The following is a 21,488-nucleotide window of genomic DNA, read 5'->3' as shown; positions in this document are numbered from 1 at the left end:
GCTTATTATATCCCCATAGTTAAACTACGTCAATGGTAGTCATAGCCTTGAGTGACTTTATCACACTTTATGGTACTTTTTTGCTTATCATTGCAAGATTAACGTTCCTATACTGCTCTGATATTTGTATAGCATCCCTCTTAGGAAGGCTATATCATGGCAGGATTATTCCAGATCTTAGGCTTGTGTGTGTCCGGGCAAAATGATCCCAGTGTAATGTACTTTTATACTTTGAATGCATTTGGAGGTCAAGGGGAGGAGTGTAAACACTTTATTGTTCAGGTCTTGAATATATTAGGGGGATATGTTGGAGGAACAATAGGTGGCATTAGGACCCTGAGGCGGGTAAGGCTTTCCCTCTCTCCAGCCCCATTGATTTGACAGCTTCAGAGCGGACGACCAGTCAGGGGAAGGATGTGAAAAGGAAAAAAGAGCTTTTGGTTTGTGGCGTTTGTGGCTTTTGCGGCAGACTGAAGTTTTGTTAGGTTTCTTGGCTGTGTGTAGGCCTGCTGCAGGTTCATTTGCAATGTCTGTCAAAGGAGGCTGTCATCTCTTAGCCACATTTTCAACCGGATAATCCCGAGTAGCCGTTTGGAATACTGTACTCAGTGGGTTTTGTAGGCAAAGGAACAGACAGGACGGGGTGTTTCTGCCCCACTTGACCGGTGTCCTCTAGTGTTTTTTTTTTTTTTTTTTTTTTCTCTGGAGGTGTGCTGCAACGTAAGACTTTGTAACAAGCTGCCGGTGCGGCTGCAACTGGTCAAACTGTATCTAGATTGGGGACTGGAGACGCACACGTGTATCCTCCTTCTTCCAGTCCTCCGGTTGCCGACGCATTGTTTTAGCAGCAGTCACTGGAGTAAGAGTGCTGCCGAAAGGTTTTCTGTTTGGGATTTTGTGCGAGAGTGCGAGAAAAAAACATGTCGCTAAGCAGAAGTATTGAGTTTGAGCATTTCGAGGAGCGAGAAAAGACGCACCGGACACCAAAGGCCACTCCGGGCTCCGGGTCCCAGTCCGGGTCCAGAGGTAACGGGCTGGTCCCGAGCCCGGCGCACAGCGCGCACTGCAGCTTCTACCGCACGCGCACGCTCCAGTCCCTCACATCCGAGAAGAAAGCCAAAAAAGTGCGCTTTTATCGCAATGGTGATAAATACTTCAAGGGTTTGGTGTATGCCGTGTCCCACGACCGCTTCAGATCCCTGGATGCGCTGCTTATGGAGCTCACCCGGTCCCTCTCGGACAACGTCAACCTTCCCCAGGGAGTCCGGACACTGTATGCGGTGGATGGAGGCAAGAAGATAACGAGTCTGGATGAGTTGGTAGAGGGTAAGGGTCATTAATGTCACATCTTCATGTAACCGTAATAATGGGGTCCACGAAACAAGGCCAAAACATGAACATGTGTTGATGGCATAGATTTAAACACAGACTTGGATTTATGTGTAAAAATGATAACAGGTTGCTGGAGGTTGGCCACTGTAATGAACCAAAACAATATCTGAAGTCACAACTCCTCAACTAAAGTCAGTGTATTTTGGTATTCCTCAAACAGGGCCTACTGTAAGAGAGATCCTTGCCAAGACTATAGCCTCAGGCAAACTGAGAAAAGTCGATTCAGATTATCAGAACACATCCATTCACGTTCACAGGTGCCTAATTTAGTTTCTAATTTAAATGTGGTCTGTCAGGAAAGTTGAAGTTTCCTTGAGAATAGTTCTGGGAGCAAGACATGTCAGCAGAGATTGACAGAAGCCTACTGCATCTATCCTTTGGGTACATTATTATGGCATACTGGATTCAGCACAGAGCTTCCCATGCATCATTTTGGCTGCCTTGACATTGCTTGCCCCAGTGTTGAGCAGCAGGCAGAGCCAAGCAGGCTTGCAGAGCCGCAGCTTTAGTCCACAGGTCTGCATCAAGCCTCTCTCTCCTCCTCTCACTCTCTGTTTGATTCTGTTGGAGTTGTGTGGGTGTCATCATCCACTGTGCATCTGTAAGTGCGCCTGCATGTGAATAAATGTGTTTGTGATTTTGGTTGTTAAAATCTTTCAGAATGATCTCAGCCTTGGGGCATGAGATATGGAAGTTTGCCCTCCACCATCCAGGGACTCTTTATTTTCCAGTTGACTGACCGATTTATACATGGAAATGTGATGATTTAGAAACTGATTTATTTAACTGCAGTTTCTAAAACTAAAAACTGAATGCTGAAAATGATAGCCACCAGTGTGGATCAGGAAATGGTCAATTGGGGGGCTTCATTCGTTTTTGAGAAAGATCTAAAATAATGTGGCACAAGCAGTCACTCCTTATTTCAGTTTTGCTATATTGCACACAACTTGGCCACAGGCTTGTACCCCTTCACTTTCCTGCTGTGTTGTGCACCCCGCAGAGACAGCGCCCTCTCAGTAGCCAGTTAATCTTCATGTTCAGCCCTCGAGCGTGCTGTCTGCTCTGTGACCTCCTAGCAATCCTCTTTTAACACGAGAGGTTACTGCTCGGCCACAGTTACTCGTGATCTGCTGACCTCTTGCTGCAGTGATGCTTCTCACACACTTGGCTATTTTCATCCCACATCCTCCCAAAACTTTCGACTTTGCACTACACTCATTTCCTCTGGCCCGTCCCCTGAGAGACCGGGGAAGATTTAGGCCAATGCCTGATCCGCATAGCATCACCCGTTCCACAAATTGAGCAGAAGTTGTTTTGGTGCATTGGATCTGTTACAGATCATTCTGCTCCTGCACCTCTGTGCTTCAGTATACAGGTCATGCCTTGCGAAATGAGGTCACTGGGAGCCCAGTATCTGATTAGGCGATTAGACAACTGATAGAAGATGTTGGTGCTCTGAAGAATTTTGTCCCAAACTAGAATCCCAAACTGCTTTGACTCCAGAGTTTCTATCCCTCTGTGATGCTCCTGCAGCTCATTTTGTAAACACAGGGGTCTGTGGTGATTAAGGATGTCACAAGAATTGATGCTCAGGTGCCAAGTCAAAGCTAAAATTTTGAGAACAATGCCAATATTAGTGTTCTTAGTATCAGTATCACTCGTATTGACACTTATCAAATTTCATTCATTGCTACCACTGGTAACAATGATATTTAGTTTGGTTGCGTTGTTTTCTAGTTGAAGCTTTAAATATTCAAAACACATAAAGATTGGGATTACTGTTAAATACATGGGATTTCTGTTTTTGCCTGGTATTGTATCAGGTATTAAAAATTGTGGCATTTCAGTGGTATTGGTATCAGCGACCAGAATTCTGGTATTGTGACGTCCCATGTGGTGATGTTACGGCCCCTCAGGTTGGTTGCAGGTGGGCCAGGCACCGGTGTTTTGTCTGTGTTTGCTCATCAGTGTACTGGGCAGGGAGAGGGAAACATGACTGCACAGCTCAGCAGTCTGCCTCCATTGATTGTGGACTGCTAAGGCCCTTTGTGTGGAAACCCAATCAAGCACCATTCACATGTGAGCCCCTTTATAGCTAGATGGGATTACTGAGGTGACCGGTCAACTTGAACTGCTGTGCTTGTGGTACTGAACTCCGAGAGGCAGCAGATACCGAACTGGGGTTTTAGAGAGAGCTCTGTAGTTTATTGCGTGGATATGGGAGGCCGAAGCACTGACACTGACAAGCCAATTCTTGTTGAGACAATAACAAGTCTGTGAGCCGAGGGATTTATCAGCTCCATTAAGTTTAATTAAGCCTTTAAAGATCTAAGTGTTTGAAAATGTGTGATAGCAAAGCACTTCTTACTACCTTTGTGTAATTTGTGGATGTATTAAAGTCTTGCTGTACTCAGCAACAGTGTGTAATGAGTTTGTTTGGCTGAAAATAGAACTTAGAAGCTGAATTAAATGCTAGGCTCCACACTGAAAATGCAGCACATGGAACAGCAAATGAAATCAACTTTTTATTGAAAAAATGTCTCAAGGAAATCATGGCTTTAAGTTCACTATTGATATCAGATTCACTGAATTATAAAGTAAGGCTATTTATGATTGAAAGCAAAATGTTCTGAGTTTTAAACCATGTTCGTTTTACAGAGGCAGGCAAAATTAACTTTTAATATGTCAAGTTTTTGAATAAATAATAAATAAAGGTACATGGCCTTGCATTTAGAAAGTATGCAGGGAGGGTAGATAAGATACTGGTATTGTTATGTGTTTTATATTTTGTCTTTGCTAAAAAATTAAAAAGGCTGTCGAGGAATAACAGATGCCAACAAGAGAAGCAACCCCTGCTACAGTGTTGATGCATAATACGTATAACAAGAAGCAAAGACCATCAAATAATTTAAAATACTCCAGCTGTGCACCAAGGCCAAAATCTGGTTGTCTGCCTGTGTCATGAGGCACAAAGATTTAAAAAGAAACTCATAATACCTCGGTCATATTTTTCACCATTACCCTCTCTGTATTGGCTATTAATTCAGAACTACTATAAAGATCATACATGTGCTCTTTGCATATGAGAATCTCATGGGGTCACTATTGTTTTGGTGATGGACAGTCATTTCATGATCACCCTCATACTGTGGGATTTACCATTTGGTGATGATGTGTATTTTATATGAATGGCAGCTGTGTCACCACAAAGCTGGGAGCAGCTGGGTTGGTACCAGCCCTGTTAGAGGTGATCTCATCTGTCCTCCACATGAGGACCACAGCCAGTGGAGGGTGGCTGAGGCTCCCCTAACCTTCACACCTGAGCCCCGGGGCCCCAGGGAATAGACTTGTCACCAGCCACCATCTGACAGCATCTCAGCGTTCTGTCAGTGTCCCCAACTTAGGACAGGCCCAGTTACATTTTGTCTTAGTTTTACAGCCATTGCTCAGTCCCCCCAGCTGTGTCCTAGCCTCTTAATTAGCCTTCGGTTAATTGCCAGCTTAATAAAGCCAGGCGTCGTGGGACACACCATCTCATAAGGCTGTATTTCACTTTCTCTTAAGCTTTTGTCATGACACATATCCGACAACCAAAATTTAGGAGATGAGACTTTATTTTTTACATATAGTTACATAAGTTAATGATAGTCATAGTGAACACAGAAACATAAATGTGACTAAGTTCCTGTGGAATGTGGGGCTGGCTATAACTGAGCATGTTTATGTGCTTACTTATACAACTTCTTCAGTGCTTCAGTTTGTGTATTATTGAAACCATGCCAGCTACTCTCTTTGGCAAGAAACTCTGTCTTCTAGCTGTGGTCATTCCTGTAAACCACCGCATTCAGTGACAGTGGATGTGTGCTAGAACAGACAGTATTGTGAGTTTTCCGAGGGTGCTATGAAGTTGCATTTGCGAGACGTTCAGTTGTTCTCAGACTCTTTGGTGCCTCTTTGATGAATGTAGCATGAAGAGAAAGTCTCTCTCATGTTCTCACTCTTGCTGTTTCTCAGTGTGAAGCAGAATGGCAGAGCAGGACCACATTTCACTAATCCAACACGCACCCTTCAAAACAGTCACCAGACATTATGACTGTGGTTTTCATTTACCAGAAAACCCCCTGTTGCTGTCACATGACTTTGTTCTTAAGGGGAAATAGTTACTCATTAACTGTTCGAATGGAATGCCTGTAGAAAAAAAAACAAAATGCTTTGCTTTGGAGGGAGGCCAATGCAGCGGCTCAGCAGCTGACAGGGAGAGAAGACAGTGTTACGCTGGCATGGCCTGTCAGTGTGCCTCTCTGCTCCACTGAGGAATGTTAAGTCTTTGTTATCCAACATGGAACTGATTGGCTCTATGCCACATGGCTGCATTGTTTCATGGCACATACCAAACACATGAACTGTGTTATTTTTCTAAGGCTTTATATGTACAGCCCATGTCCACATGCATTAATTTTATTTCGTTTTACGGTGGTCCACTGTAAATACATTTTGTTGCTGAATCTTGGAAGACATCCATGTTTTGACTGTCATCTCTGCTTTTCATTCCTCCTCCTCCAGGTGAGAGCTATGTGTGTGCCTCAAATGAACCGTTCCGGCGTGTAGACTACACCAAGAACATCAACCCCAACTGGTCAGTGGGTGGCAAGACTGGCACGTCACGCTCCCTCTCCTCTCTCAGCACACTAAAGAGCGAACTGCAGCGCGAGTCCAAGGACTTCATCAAACCCAAGCTAGTCACTGTTATCCGCAGCGGTGTCAAACCCCGCAAGGCAGTACGAATCCTGCTCAACAAGAAGACGGCCCACTCCTTTGAGCAGGTGCTGACAGACATCACTGACGCAATCAAGCTGGACTCTGGCGCTGTGAAGAGACTGTATACTCTGGAGGGCAAGCAGGTAAGGCTGATATCATGCAGGCTCTTTCAAGCTGAAAGTACTAAAACTACAGTTTGAAGGCATGCTATAACCCACTCTGACTGTGGGAGGTTAGTCAGGCATGCTGGGCTGTTAAAACTATTTTAGAGTTCCCAGAAGCTTTTTTGTATTTATTTGTGCAATAAATTGACAACAATGCAAATGCAAAACAATATAAAACATGAAGTTGGGAGGTATGACTGAGAGGGTAACGGAGTCACAGAATAATCAGACATCATCCAGACAGAACAAAGCAGGACAAGTTCGCAGAACCTAATATTACAGAAGCAGGAGTGAACATTGATGTTAGTCATGACTGGTCCAACTTTGACTGCTATAAACATGCACTATCATTAGAGGCCAGCACCAAGCAACAAGTTGTGAAAACACAAAACAAAAAACAATGGAAACTGCATGTTGGACAAAAGAAGAGGTGCATACCCTTATCAGTATTCAGAGAAAACAAATAATTCTCTTTGAGCTTAACTTGCCTATTAGAAATAGTGTGGGGCGTCTCAGTAGCTCACAGGATAAGAGCATGTACCACATCTTCAGGTCCTGCTCAGTTTCTGAGTCCTGATTACAGCGTTCTGGGATGCCATTTGCTGCATGTCATCCCCTCTCTCTCCCCTGCCTTTCCTGTCTCTCTCTCTGTACTGTGACTGTCAAATAAAGCAGAAATGCCAAATAAATCAAAAAGTGTATTTCAAAAATTGAACACATGCCATTTATGGATGAGTCTTCATGCACTGGAAACAAAACCCAGTCTCAGAACTTCATGGGTTCTGGTAGTTCTGGGTTACCATTGGTAGTCGAAGCAAAGCTGTGCATCTTCCTACTGGTACTGCAGGCTGCAGCAGTACATTATGGCTGATATGACTGCAGCTGTGCCTATCACCATGCAAACAAATGCAACATCATGTAAAGCAGTGCAACAATTGTACTTGGCAATGTCCCTGAATTTATCAACCAGTAATACATAATATGGCTGTTGAAGGGACTGAGCCGTAACATCATGCATTACATGAATAATAGCACACTTGATAGAAAAGTTCTTTCAAAGCCGTGTAGGACAGTGATGGAGCTAGTACATCTCTAGTACAACATGAGGAAAGGGAGTGTCAGATGTGCATATGAGAACCAGATGGAACTGCAAGGCTGAGCTTTCCAACCAAATGTTTTATCTCTAAGAGCCACAATGATCTATAGGCTTCAGCTGTGTCAGCAGTCTAGGTAATTACACCCTACTTAATCATGCAAACATAATTACACGCCACAATTATTTCAACTAGACACTAATGAATACATTTTACAGTTCAGTCCATATCTACGAGTATATTTTCCTCCCTACCTGGTCTCACCCCTATTAAGTCATGCAAGATTGCCTGAGCGCACTGCAATCCTGTTCATCTGGGACAAATATGTCGTAATTTTTCCGTTTGAAATTCTCATCTGGGGCCCCCTGATGTTACAAGATGAGGTGAGTCTGAACACATGGTGCCTTTTGGGCCCCTGATCAAAATGATTGATGTTTACGTCGCCCCATCTGGGGAAACTAATTGTATCTCAAGTTTTATGTAATGACAATATATTTTTATTCGAATTACCACTGAAAACAGGGTTTAGAGAATTCTGCAACAATGAAATAAAGGCAAGCAACAAACTTGAAGTGAGTTAAAACAACTACAATAATTTAAAAAAAAATGTAAAAGTAATCCTGTAAAGGTAAACCTTCAAAGTTTTAAGTTTTATGATGATATTGTTAAAATGATACTCATTCACACCAAAGTATAGGTATTAAGATCTGTGATTGGTCCACTTGGCCACTTTATACCTCTTTCACTTCATTTGCAGTTGATTTCCACTTATAGTCCAAGACAGCAAGGAGCCATCTTAACAGAGACAAGCTGAGGAGCTTCGCATAAATGTTCATTTTTACAACCATCCCCAAACTATGGCCAGATGTCATGAAATTCATGGAGCCAAAACATTGGTCTGGACAACACTAATGTGTCTGACAGTGAACTTTCTTTTCTGAGAATGTGAACACAACTCCTTCGCTTTTTTTTTTTCATCTGTGCTTTCTCAGCATGGAATCAATAAAAACTTTACACTGCTGTCAAACATTTCACTGATCTACACAGAGATCCACCAGTGCAGAATCCTGATACTTTCACTGCCATAGACAACTATTGTGTAGCAACAACAACTCTTTGACTCTTAATTATAAATCAAACTTTTATGTGTGGAAGGGCAGGAAGCGCCCAGTTCAAGGGTTGTGGCTTTGAGAGGGTTAAAAAGTCTTTAATGGGTATAACTGTGCTTTTAAAGTGCTGAAAAAACAAACAAACAAAAAAAAACAATAACAAATAGCCAGTGTAGAAATGCCATAATCAAAGTGATTTGATTTGTATGTGTGCGTGTGTCAAGGAGCTTTTTCTTGAATTTTGTTGGAACACGATCAAGGAATTCATACGAGATACAATTTCTAATGGAGGAGAGAGAGAAATTAGTTCAAAACTATACATATAAAAAAATGATATAATGTTTCCTAATAGTAGATAGACCTGGACAAGGGGGGGATGAACCTAGGCGTTGCTTTAGCTCACAATGTTAAACACACAAAAATCCAACTCACGAATCTTGCGGTGGCTTCTGTGCTGTGACTGGGGGAGGGGCTGATGACAGTGACATTACATCAATAAAGGGTTTATTAATGACAACTCAAACTGTTTTTCTTGTTCTGCACACACTTAAACATACTTTTGGAGGGCATGGGCCAGAGAAAGTTAGGCAGAAGAATCTTATCCTTCCAAATACCCAAGAGCTTAATACTGAGAATCCAAGTCTGTCAGCCCAGCCAGCTGATGGCTGTTTCCTGTTGGACGACAGGAATCTTTATGGGCAGGCCGGGCTGCAGAATAATAATCCTTGTCTCCTCTGACAGGGCCAGCCCAGCCTCCACTGTGTTAACACATCAGCACTGTTACAGGCTTGTCAAGACTACATTATGATATACTATATTCAATAACACTGTTTTGCACGGTGTGTTGGTCTAGAACTTGATATCTGGCACTGCGACAGTGAAAACAGCTCAGCTAGTGGGAATAATTGTGAAGTACGAAAGATCAGATGTCACCTACGCTGAAAGCTGTGCACTCACTCTCTGCCAAATATTACACTGATATGGAGCTCTGGCATGATAGTTTTAGTTTCCCCATAACATTCAACATGCATATGTTCTGTATGTGGCCCCTGTGCCCTCAGTGACCAATGCTGGCTGTCCTGGTAATCAGTAAGTCACTCGCACTTGTAGTCACTTCTAGAGACTTATTAGCAATGCAGTATGCCACTTGCACACTGAAGCTGTTGTTTTACCTGTGAATGTAGTAAAAAGGGCTGGGTGATAATTCAGTATTATCATTCATCATCTTTCAGCAAAATAATATTGAGGTGAGTGTAGTATTTTGGGATTTTGTGACACACAGTTCTGCTTTTAAGGAATATTTTTGGAAAATGTGTGTTTAATTCAACAAGCACGCCCAACCTAAACATTAATAAACATTAATTATCTTACTTAGCATTTGATTTAGCACACAGTCAGATCATGCTATACATATATACTATTTAAAAACTCTTTATTGTATGACTTATCGCGATTTTGACTTTAACCATTCTGCCCAGCCCTATTAGCATATATGCATCAATCCTCCTTAAAGTCGATATTCCAGTACATATAATAGCATATATATATTTTTTGTAGTTTGTGTAATTATATCAAGGGATAATTCTGCATCTTTGCGATTCTCAAGAAAAATAACCAGCGGGGGTGGAATACAAGGTGGATACACTCTCCAGATGGTAAGTAATATCAGAGAGCGATGTATATTCAAAAATGAAAATATTGTGATAAAGTTACAAATGCAGCATGGACAGCTGCACGCATGAGCTGTTGTCATGTGATACACGCTGGAATCCCCTCTGTGACCAATTCAGCCCTGTATGTGTGACAGAAAGGTTTGGTGTGTCTCTATTTCCATCTCTCAGTAGATTCCTTGTAGATCATTTTAACAGCCATGCAGAACAGCTGTGCTTTCCAGGCGTTTCACGCTCTTTATTGCATGAAGATCACTCAACCTTTTCCATGCATCCAGGTTACGTGGGCACTTTGAAAGAAAATTCTAGTGGCCAAATGGCTTACTAGCTTTCCAGCTTCTACCGGTGAACAGTAGACTCTAAATCTAATTCTCTCTGATTGTGAAAGAGTGGAGAGAGAGAGTAGAGGAAAGGCAGAGTGATAGGGAGTACCCTTCCTCAAATGTCTCAAGGCTTTGTTTCAACCAGGCAGCTACAGCTGGAGGCCTGTGTCTGCAGGAATGTGGCGGTTTGTTAGAGGCATTTGATAATGTCTCAAGGGATTTGCCTTTTTGCTAGTGGGGAACCCAGATTGAGAGTTTCAGGGTTGTCTGGAAAGAGTGTCTGTCCTTGGAATTCACAATGAACCACCAAGTCCCCCAAAACACCCAGCCTTGGCTTTTTATCTTTTACAGCTATGAAAAAAGTACCCACCAGCATTATGCTAATATGATATGATTAGAGTAATACCTGCATAATGGGTGTCTCGCACAATGTCGAAAAAATGCGGTGAATGTGCTCCATTACATTTTTATGTATATGTTGAGCACTCGTGCAGCTGTTGCAGTCAACGCTGTTTCACGAAAGGCTGCTCGCATTTTAAGTTGTGCATGCCAAAATGAGGTGGATGCTTGTGTATTCATTTCTGTCTTGTCCATAAATAGAGGCCATAGAGATGATGTGTTTTGTGGCTAGGAAAACTGTAGAAATCCAAATATTATTCACTGTTAGTCATTCAGACAGTTTTGCCTGCGGTATGATCGTAAATGCAGCGGTATGGGTAGCTCATTGGAGAGAAATCCCAAACCACACGGCAACTCAGGTCTTTTGTGCTCTCAGGCAAACATAACATCCTTTTATGGGATTAAAAATGGATGCGAGCCAATTCTGCCGCCAACATAACACCAACATTTATTGCATAATGAATTCTCTGCCCACTGAGATAGGATACAGGAGCAAGTCCTGTTTTTTGTAGCTATTCATATTTGAGATCATAATTCAGCCAGAGACTTAGACATATGTAGTTTTTGGGATTACACACTTGAGATGGTGCATTACACATCTCTTTTGATGACAAGTGTGCCATTTAGCTATCCTAGTTGATAGCACTCACCACTGGAGTTCAATGATGAACCATCAGCCGTTAGTTACAGCAGTTTCCTTCATTTGTTGGATTCCTGCTCTCTGCTGCAGCGTGCCAAATGTATAAATAAATTCATCTGCTCTCTGTCAAATTCTTCACCACTACTCTGACTTCTGGTGGAGACTGGAGATCCCTCTGTCTCATGTAATAGCCCGGCTGTGCTGTGTCATCATGTATGCCTTTTAGATAGAATCAATAGTTCCCCATTTACAGGCAGATCAGTCTTACAGGTTAATGGTGATGCATTTATGGGCCTATAATTCAATAACATGCCTTGGTCAGCAATGAGGATGGCAGCAAAGCCTTCATATTCATACATGAGGATGTGATTTGTTATATCTAGCATTTTTTCAGAGGAGGTGTAACTTTCAGATAGCCACTGTCTCATTTGGAACAAAACCCCTCGTTTGTTGCAGCTGTTGTTTGTAATCGTCCAGGAGTGTTTGCTGATTTTAGTCCCATTCATATTCCAATCCAGCCACCCTACAACAGCAGCTAGACATCAGCAAGATAGCATGTGTGTGCTTATGCTATATCTCAGCAGCAACATAAATTAGAGTCAGATCACTAGTTCAAGGTTATTCAAACTTTTTTCGTTTTCCAGACCCACCAGTTTGACTTATTACACTGCAGACCCCTGTTTGAAGTGATTTTTGCCCTATGGACACCAATATGAAAAGATACTTTGGTTTATGTTAAGTGTTTTTATTGTTTAGATGTCATATGTGAACACTGACAAATGATGAAAGATTCAAACTGCTGGGCTATGTAACATTATGGGAACCACAATGTTAAAATAATAACTCACATTTCTTTGCATTGTATTGATTTCTTGTGAATTAAATTATAATGAAACTATAGTATTCCTAATTTTGTTGATGGCCCCGTGGAAGCCCCTCAAGGACCCCTAAGGGTCCCGAAATCCCATTTTGAAAACCACCACCCTAGACTCATCTTATTCTCTTGGATTCAGTAGGTCTCCCCTTGAATTAAATTAGAGCCTAATTTAGAAGTCTAACCCATCAAGCCTGTAACCTGATCCTTATACCAGAACTGGGCACCTTTTTAACAGTATCAGTCAGTTTAATTGAATTTGAAGGTCACTGAATGTGCACTCTGTTTTACATGGGCTACTGATAATTTCTCGTCTTTGTCTCCCATGCAGCACATGAAAAATGTGTCCTGTCTAACACTGTTATCTTCTAAACATTTACTCTTTACTCTTTTGAAGTTTTTTCACTTTCCCGGTTCCACTGCTCCCATCTGCCTGAACAGAAAAGAGTAGCACTCTCCCAGACCAGACACATCTAGCTAATCTGACAGCTTGACTTGTATGGAGCCCTCAGTGATGGAGCCTCTCCTCCCAGATAAGCCTCTTTTCACACCCTGAGTGGCAGCACATGCATGGACTGGGGCTGTGTGCTTGTGTGTGTGTGTGTGACCGAGAGTGAATCCTCATGTATGGCAGCACTACACGAAAATGTGTACTATCCCCCATTGGCCTCATAGTGAAGGAGGACATTCCTTGATGTCACTTCTGTTAAGCGTGACAGGTCATTTTAGCGGGTTTGACACGTGGCCTGGAAGTAGAAACAGAGAGAGACTATTACTTCTTGGATTCTTTGATTATGACAACAGAGCAGACTGATGATCCACCTCAACTGCTTGACGACAGTAAGTTAGACTTCACTTGCATATTTCCACTCATATGTTTTTACACACACGCTCATTCCTGTAAGACTGAAATTAACACTGTGACATGAGGCCGGTGAATGGTAAATTTATGACAGCGAAGCCTGATTTCCGCTATGGTAACCATATGTGGGTTAGTGCATCATTCTGTTGACGTCTGAATTTGGCCTCTGTATGAATGCTCACTTTGGATTATAGTGTAAAGAACTGAAGCCTCACATCCTGTGTAAATGGGTAAATGTTCACATGGCCTGCCATCCGAAGGTGGATTATATTATATAGAGTGTTTATGTCAGGCTTAAATACCGCTGCTCTTTGTTAGCTGTATATTGTCAAATACTTGTGGAGTCCTTCAAATGAGTGTCAAATATTTAGCATACCAGTTAGACCAAAAGCCCCATAGAGGTTCTTTAAAAAGCCTCTCTTAGGCTTTGTGGTGCCGACAACACTCACACACACATACATACACCCACCCAGAATGCCTTCCAGCAGCAGCCTGCCATCTGCTCCTCCAAAATCAAATCACAGGTCCCAGCCACGCTGCCACCCCCTCCCACTGATCACACACACACTCATACACATGCACTCATAGAGCCCCCCCACTGGGCCCTGGCCACCACCGGATAATTAGACCTATAAGCTGGAGGGGAGGGTTAAAGTGCAGCTGTCAGGTGTGTGTGTGTGTGTGTGTGTGTGTGTGTGTGTGTGTGTGTGTGTGTGTGTGTGTGTGTGCGCGTGTGTATTTGTGTGCATGAGTGAGTGCGCCTACACAATACATCTCTCAGTCCACTCTCCCTCTTCAATTGCAAAGCTGCTCCTCAGAATGAATGTTAATTGAACATCTTAGTTATCAGTGCCAGCAGAATCAGCTGCTGCTTTTGAGAGACAACTCTGTTTTACATCTCAAAGCTGACTGGGCAGGGGGAAATAAGATTTCCATATTTATTTATTTATTTTTCAATCCCCTTAAGTTTTCTTGTCTTAACAGTAAGGCTGACACAGAGAAGAAAACCCATATGATAAAACGGGAGCAAGTCAAATCTTAAACTCTGCACTAGGGCAGTCAACAAGAATTACTTATTATTACTTAATTACTAAGATATTGACCATAGTTGGCCATACAGTGCACTCTTTTCAATGGATATCAGGTTTGCCTAGTTTTCCACTGAAATATTTTTTATACAGTGTTTGTACTGCCAACAGCAACTTACCAGCATCTCAATTGAAGTGAAAAGCCTAAATTGACTGCATTTATAGGGTCAGTGTTTTAATTGCCCAAAACTATATTACAACTAAATTAAAAAAATAACAAAAACTATGAAGCCTTAGCTTTAATATCACAGAGTCAGTGCTTTTTGTTTTGAGTCGATAACTTTCCTCATTCAGATTTTGCTCATAATTTGAATGCATTTTCAAAGATTCACCAAACAAAAACACTAATCAGCACATCTTTCCAACAACACCAAAGTGTGAGTTATTTTGAAAAGTGCACAGCTATAGGCAATTATGCAATCAAAGTTGGGCAACCAGACAGTGTAGAAGATGGAGAGATCTGATGGTCTTCACATTCAGTTGTATGTGACAAAGTCTGTGCTCAGTCATTGTTTCTTCAAATGAACTGTCCTCACACATGTATTTGTGAAATGTACAAGTGTTTGGAGTTTTTCTTCAGGTTTCCTTCATTCAGATTCAAAATTCTCATAAATATTAGGTGGATGGAAGCGCCACTGATGTATACACACACACTCTCTCTCACCTATTCTCTGTGTTTAGACCTGGTCTGGCAGTGTAATAACACTGTAGTGTCTCTCCCTTCAGCTCCTTGTGGTGCTGTAGCCCCTCCAGCAGATCTCAGTGTGTGACTGTCACAGACTGCCAGCAGGCTGAAATGGAGCTGCCAGCACCACACCACATCAAGAATGCTTTATGGGTGCAGAAAGAGGTATCGGCCAAGGCAAATGTTAGCAACAACCAGAGGAGGGGAAAGAATGGAAAGGTTTAGGAGGGAGGGAGAGAGGAAGAGAAAGAGAAAGAGAGAGAAAATTGTTACTAGGCTTGTTTCCCAACCCCCAGCCTGTACTCAGCCCCTTCTCTTCCCTCTGCCCCCCTTCTTCTTCCTTATTAATCCCACTGTGCAGAGCAGCTGACAACCACTTCTGCTCTGCATCAGACTATTTCCCATAATTAGACACTTGAAATTACACTCACTGTTCATTTACATTATATTATGCTCACCTTTCATCTGCATGATCCAGCAAAAATGTAGTTGTTTTTTTTTTTTTGTTTTTTTGACAAATTTGAAAGATGCATGGCAAGAGGGAAGATGCAATATCCACTACTGAGTACGACCTTGACTCTTGTTTACTGTGGAGAACAGGATATGGGCAGGCAAACACCCAGCCAGCCTAGCCGAGGCATATCGTATGAAAATCAAATGTTTGCTCTCCTGCAGGCAATTTGATGAATGCATAATGATGGACAAATACAGGTCAAGTACATGAATGGATTGTATTGGTGTTATTGCTTTCATGCAAACATACATCTTGGTGACTGATGGTAGTGCAGAGCTTTGTCAATTAACCAGGACTGTGGGATGCTAATGCACTTGCAGCCCACTATACAAGCATTCACTTAATTGAGTTTACTCTACATATCATGTGAGGCCTTATTATCTGCATAAACATGTCAGATTCTTTTACTATCTGCTCATCCTAGCTTTAGTAAACGATGTCACATATCCCCATTGCCCTGCCTGTTATGCAGCCCTGCTAATCACTATGCCTCAAAAAAGTCTCTCTGTCTTATGATATGTGTTAAACAATATCGCAGAAATAGCTAATGTGATGTTCTTGACATGCATTCTTCATATAGAATAAGAGCTTGACATATTTAATTTAATCAGCTGTTTCATGTTGGAACGTCAGTAGATTTTCTGTGGCAGTGGAAAAGTAGTAAGACAGCATTGCATTAGCATGGAAACAAATTGTCTTAATATATAGCAAGGAGATATAGCTTGGATCTCTGTAGCATAACTGGAGGTCTGTGATAACATCCAAAAAAAGTTAAGATAAGTAGCAATTTTTCTCATTTGAAAAAAAAAAAACATCTAGCAATAAAAATGAACATGGAAAATGGATAAAAGTCCTGAAATGGTTTTCCTTTTCACAGTCCATTTCACGGAGCGATGTTATCAGAATGACAGTCAGCCCATTATCCAGAGAGGAGCTGGACGCAGACCTGGCCCATTTAGACTGCTGAGCTCAAAGGCCTGAAATGGTCATCCTTTTCGAAATCTCTAACAGGCCTATTCAGCACATACAGGAAGCTCTGGGAGGAGGGAGGAAGCAGGACTCTGCTGATTATTAGACAGTCTGTTCAGCCTCTGACGTAACGTCCTCTCTTGTGTTTACATACCTTACATGCTTGAAATACTTTAGTGGATGTAGCCTCCATAATAATAATAATAAGATCTAGTGATATTTGGAATAGCCTACATATCAAAAGCTTGCCTGTGACATGAAGTTGTGCTGTTTTATTCACATAAAACAAATTGATGGATTATAGATTTTTCACCATGCATTAAGGGCGTTATTACCTGCTCCCTTTTACCTTTCCCTTTTGCTTGGACACTGTTAACATCTATTTCATTCACTCTTGTGACTACTGCAGACTGAAATTGTTAGAGGCAAGAAGGCATTCAAGAGCGTGACTAACTTAAGTTGTTGAAGGTCAAACTGCAGCTCCAGCAGTTCATGTCAAAAATTTTGACGCACAAAGAATATGAGGCCGACTGTGGGTGGGAGCAGGCAGACGGACAAGCAGAATGCTGTGGGCCAACTGCAATAAACTGAAATTTATGATGTGCACTTGTAAATAATCACTCAATTTACTGTTTTTTTTTTTTTTCTAGTAACACACAAGGGACTTATTTTACTTTCCCACACAGCTTTCCTCAATAATAGCCTTGATAGTTTAGATATGGGTCATGAAGGAAAACATTCAGACCATCCCTCATCCATATTGTACATTGGTAATATACAATATACTGAGACATGTCTCTTAATCTTTAATTTTACTACACATAGTCTGCCCTGCCGATCCATAACACATTTGATTCAGACCAGATAGATGCTTCACCTTCTTTTCTTTCTAAGCATGATGCATTAAGCAGGTGAAATAAGGGTAAACATTTTTTCTTTTATGCTGGTGCAAGGTGAGTATTTAATCTTGGACTTTGTTGAAGTGGTTATACTGATCAGAGTGACTGAGAATGGCAAGAGCAGTGGCAGCAGATGGTGGGTATGGTGATGAGATCCAGTTATCTTGGACTTCTAGCTCAAATTAAAGGAAAAATCCACCTAAAACATATTAACTGCTGGTTAAAAAGGGGTTTGATGATTTATGTTGCATCTCTGTTGTCGTTTTTATTGTTTGATATTGCACTGTTGTTATTTCCCAGCTAACCAGCCCAAAGTAAATCCACTTATGTCACTGAGAGATACTCTCCTCACAACCACAATACAACTTAAAAAAAATCAGCAATCTAAAATAGAAATGTTAGCTGTCAGGTTTCAATGTCAACCCCTAGATATGAAAATGCAAGGGCTTCTTTGTTATGTTAAACAATCATAGAGGGGAAAATCCAGCAGAGAAGAGAGAGAGAGATCATTTTTCTTTTGTTTGGCAATTTTTACCAACAGGAAAACAAGGGGAAAAAAAGATGTACATCACCAATCCCTGATTTTAAACAGTTTTGATATGTTTTATGTTTGATTTTTTTTCCTTAACACAATGGAAAAACATGAATGTTTGGGCCCAAAATAATGCCCTCATTTCAGTGAAAATATTTTGTATTCTGTAAAATCTGCTGGTGTAGCATGCAGGCTGCCCTCTATGCCACGCAGATAGCCAGACTTCATGGCACATGGGTTGCTGTGTTTTGGGGACACACTGATGTATGTGTGTGGGTGTGTGTGGGAGGAGGGGCAGCGGTTAGCGTGAGACTGATATAGTGTGGCATCATCTCACATGACATGCTCCTAATGATGATGGCCTCCTGGCCCCAATACTCTGAGCCAGCCCAGGTCCTAAATACGTTAGCGGGGACATGATGTTCTGCTGCTTTGTGCCAACAATTAGAGAGACAGTGAGGACCCTGAATTTTGTTTGCTCCTTTTATTAAAATGATAGTGATGGTATCTTAAGTGCCTTCCTGGCAGGACAGTGAAACATGCTGACAGTTACAGACAGATTAGTAACACTGCCTCCCTCCCTGTTAGCTAGAGGCAAGGCCACACAGGGCTCCATCTGATTGTCAGGCATGAGCTGTTTTTAGGGCCAAGTCGGGATTAAACACCACCATTTAGGTCAAGTGCCATGAAATTTGCATGATCACCTATTGTTCTGTGCTGTCATTAGCATACAGTACATCTGACACCAGTGCATTGATATACCATCCGCACAGTAAAATTCTGGGCTCCGTTCAGTGCTGTGTCATGGTTTGTTGTGCACTCACTGATAAACCATGCTTTTATGTAGTGATTACCAAGAGAAACTGAGAACACACAGAGAAAAAGCAGTATTTGGTGAGGTTGCAAGATAAATTAAATCACGGGACAGGATTACAAAATTAAGCTTGATAGGGAGACGAATCAATACAAATAAAAAGATGGAGTGTTGGTGTGGTTGCTTGGGCATCATGTGGGTGTTGTTTGGCCTTTGGCAGGACTGTCAGTGAGATAAAAACCTCCGAATCCAGAACCCTGCTCACTGGCCTCAGCAGATGGCACACACACCCATCTCTGCCAGCCATTTCTCAGAGACTGGGTGGGCAATACAATAGCACCACATTGTATTAATGAAAACAAAAGTGCTTGTTCCCTGCATGATACCCCAACATGATGAAACAGGAAAACAAAAAAGCAGGCTTGAGGACGGAGAGAGCCAGGGTGTCAGGGGGGCACGAGGCTGGCGGCTGTGCAAAACGTGTGGAGGCCACAGACGGGGGAGTGTGAGGGGCTGGAGGGGGGTGTTTCCATTGTGTGATGTGTGATCTCAACCACTTGTTTTGTTTTGCTAACCCTGGCTCCCGTCCATTCTTTTCAGTAGGCCCTAGCTCAGGGTTTGATGTTTCCAGCCCCTAACGTAGAGTTGTCGTCATGGTTAGACCGCATTCAAATCGCAGCCCACACGCTGCTGTTTGTCTACTTCAGTTTAGTCATGCAAGCATAAATTGCCTCAGTTTGGCAGATTGACATGATGACTAATTCTGCACCGAGCGGACGAGCCTCACATCTAAATGACCCTGACGTTTGGAACAACACATTGTCTATTACTGGTGGTGGAGTTTTCTTTGCACATTATATAGTGTTCCTTTTCCTTAGCGGTCCCAGGGCCCAGCACTTGGCTTCAGAGTATGGTGACATTTATGTCAGTGGACAGTTTGGTTCAGAGCGGCACAGACGTGGAAGGCCACTTTGTAGGGGCAAAGCCTGGAGTCTTTTTGACAGAACTGTGACAGTATAAGCTGAACATTTTGCCTCTGTGCTAGTATCCATATTAACCACATCATTTGAATGAACGCAGCATTTTCTTCTAACCAACCAAATGACTTTCTAAGATTGCTCGTGGTAAGCATAAGGAGAGAAAAATGGTAAAATTTGTGTTGCTTCTTAGACTAAACTATGATGTCAGGTGGGAGCGTGGCCGGAATTAAGTTTAATCATGGTTGCCAAAGTAATGTTTATTTTATACACAAGGACCCACAGACATCGAATTAAATGTTGTTCATTTGCAGCTTAAGATTATGCGTAACTAGACAACCACACTACATGTTTAATGAATCCCATGAATCTCACTGCACCTCAGCGTTTTTGGAAGTCAGAGCTATTAAATAGCGTAATCTTGTCTACTTGGACTGGAGGCTGTGTATGTGTTTGTGCGTGCATGCAAGTGTGAGTTCTAAATGCAGTGTGCACAGATGCAAAACAACAGTATTGTCTTCTCATATCCTCTCTTCCCTCCTTCCTGCACAGCTCTGTCTGAGTATGAAGAGCTCAGCACCAGTGAACATCCAAACAGCCTGGGGTATTGTAGTGTAATGTCTCCCTGTGCATGAATATGACTTGGAGGAGAAGGGGAGAGAGAGAGCGAGAGAGGGAGACAGCTGTGTAGTGTGTGATAGGCCCACCAGGCACAGGCTGGTGTGAGACAGAGTTCACTAGACTGCCATGGAGTTACCCAAAATCGGTCTAGAAACCCAGAGCAGTAGCTGCCATGTTGAGTTTATGTTTGATTTGACATGCTGTTGTCTCAGTGTGTCCCGATAAAATGTCCCCCATGAATTTATCATATTAAAGTCTGTGGTTTACCAAAAGCCATGGAGACATGCTCATTTATCATGCTGATGTACTGTATAAGTGTTTTTTTTTCTACTGTGCCCTCAGTGAATAGTGGTTTACTGGTTAGTGTACATCAGCATGACAGCTGCAGAGTCTTCATGCAGTAACTGTCTGCATTCACTTTAATATGCACTGTGCATTCTTCATTCAAGAGACTTGAGTGCAACTGTACTCATGGTTGTTAAAAACACACAGTGTTTACCAGCTAATCGCTCATGCACATAATGCAATGAAAACAAATACCACGCTAACTGATGAGCTTAGATTTCCCATTAGTTAGACACGTGGCTGAGCCTTGCCTCTCTAATCCAAAGGAATTAGCCAGTAGTGTAGGTAAACACGAGATCTGTGTGTCTGAGAAAGGGTTCAAGCAGAGTTAATGATCTCATTGGCTCAAGTGTCAGCCTCATACAATTAATGGCAATCTGTATGTTCCTGATCAAAGTCATTATCACCTACTTATGTAAAGAAATCACCACATTTTTGTGTTGAATCTTTGGCTATTTGAGGCCTTGTGTAAGAAATGCCCTTTACTATGAAGAGGTCCTTCCTGTTTAAGTGCAACAGTGCTTGGTAGCCTGTTATGACCTTGCCTAAAGCTAGAGACAAAGATCTCCCTCTTTCCTCTTTCCTCAGTCTCTCTGTCTGTCTCTGCGGACTCCACCCACCTCCTTTACCCCTCATTACCATGAGCCAAATGAGCAGGAGTGTTAAAGCAATGAGGAGCTTGGGGGTAGATAAGGCTGGTGGTACCCAGTGATTACAGTGACTGGTGTTTAAAACATGAAGGGCCTTTACTTTCTTGTC

General features: G+C 42.1%; 1 protein-coding gene across 3 annotated transcripts in view; it reads left to right on the top strand.

The window, feature by feature from the left end:
* The first annotated feature begins 426 nt into the window (after positions 1-426).
* dclk2a (doublecortin-like kinase 2a) overlaps positions 427-21,488 on the top strand; it is a 52,492-nt gene continuing 31,430 nt past the window's right edge. For 2 of the 3 annotated variants that reach the window (XM_030050942.1, XM_030050935.1), the window contains exons 1-2: positions 432-1,326; positions 5,956-6,293. In XM_030050942.1, the coding sequence (XP_029906802.1) occupies positions 921-1,326; positions 5,956-6,293 (744 nt within the window). In that variant the 5' untranslated portion in view covers positions 432-920. Of the gene's footprint in view, positions 1,327-5,955; positions 6,294-21,488 lie in introns of all 3 variants that reach the window. The other variant, XM_030050950.1, reaches the window with a different exon arrangement.

Source organism: Myripristis murdjan, chromosome 1 (genome assembly GCF_902150065.1).
Source record: "Myripristis murdjan chromosome 1, fMyrMur1.1, whole genome shotgun sequence".
NCBI classification, from domain to species: Eukaryota; Metazoa; Chordata; class Actinopteri; order Holocentriformes; family Holocentridae; genus Myripristis; species Myripristis murdjan.
This window is presented reverse-complemented; position numbering and strand designations above follow the sequence as displayed.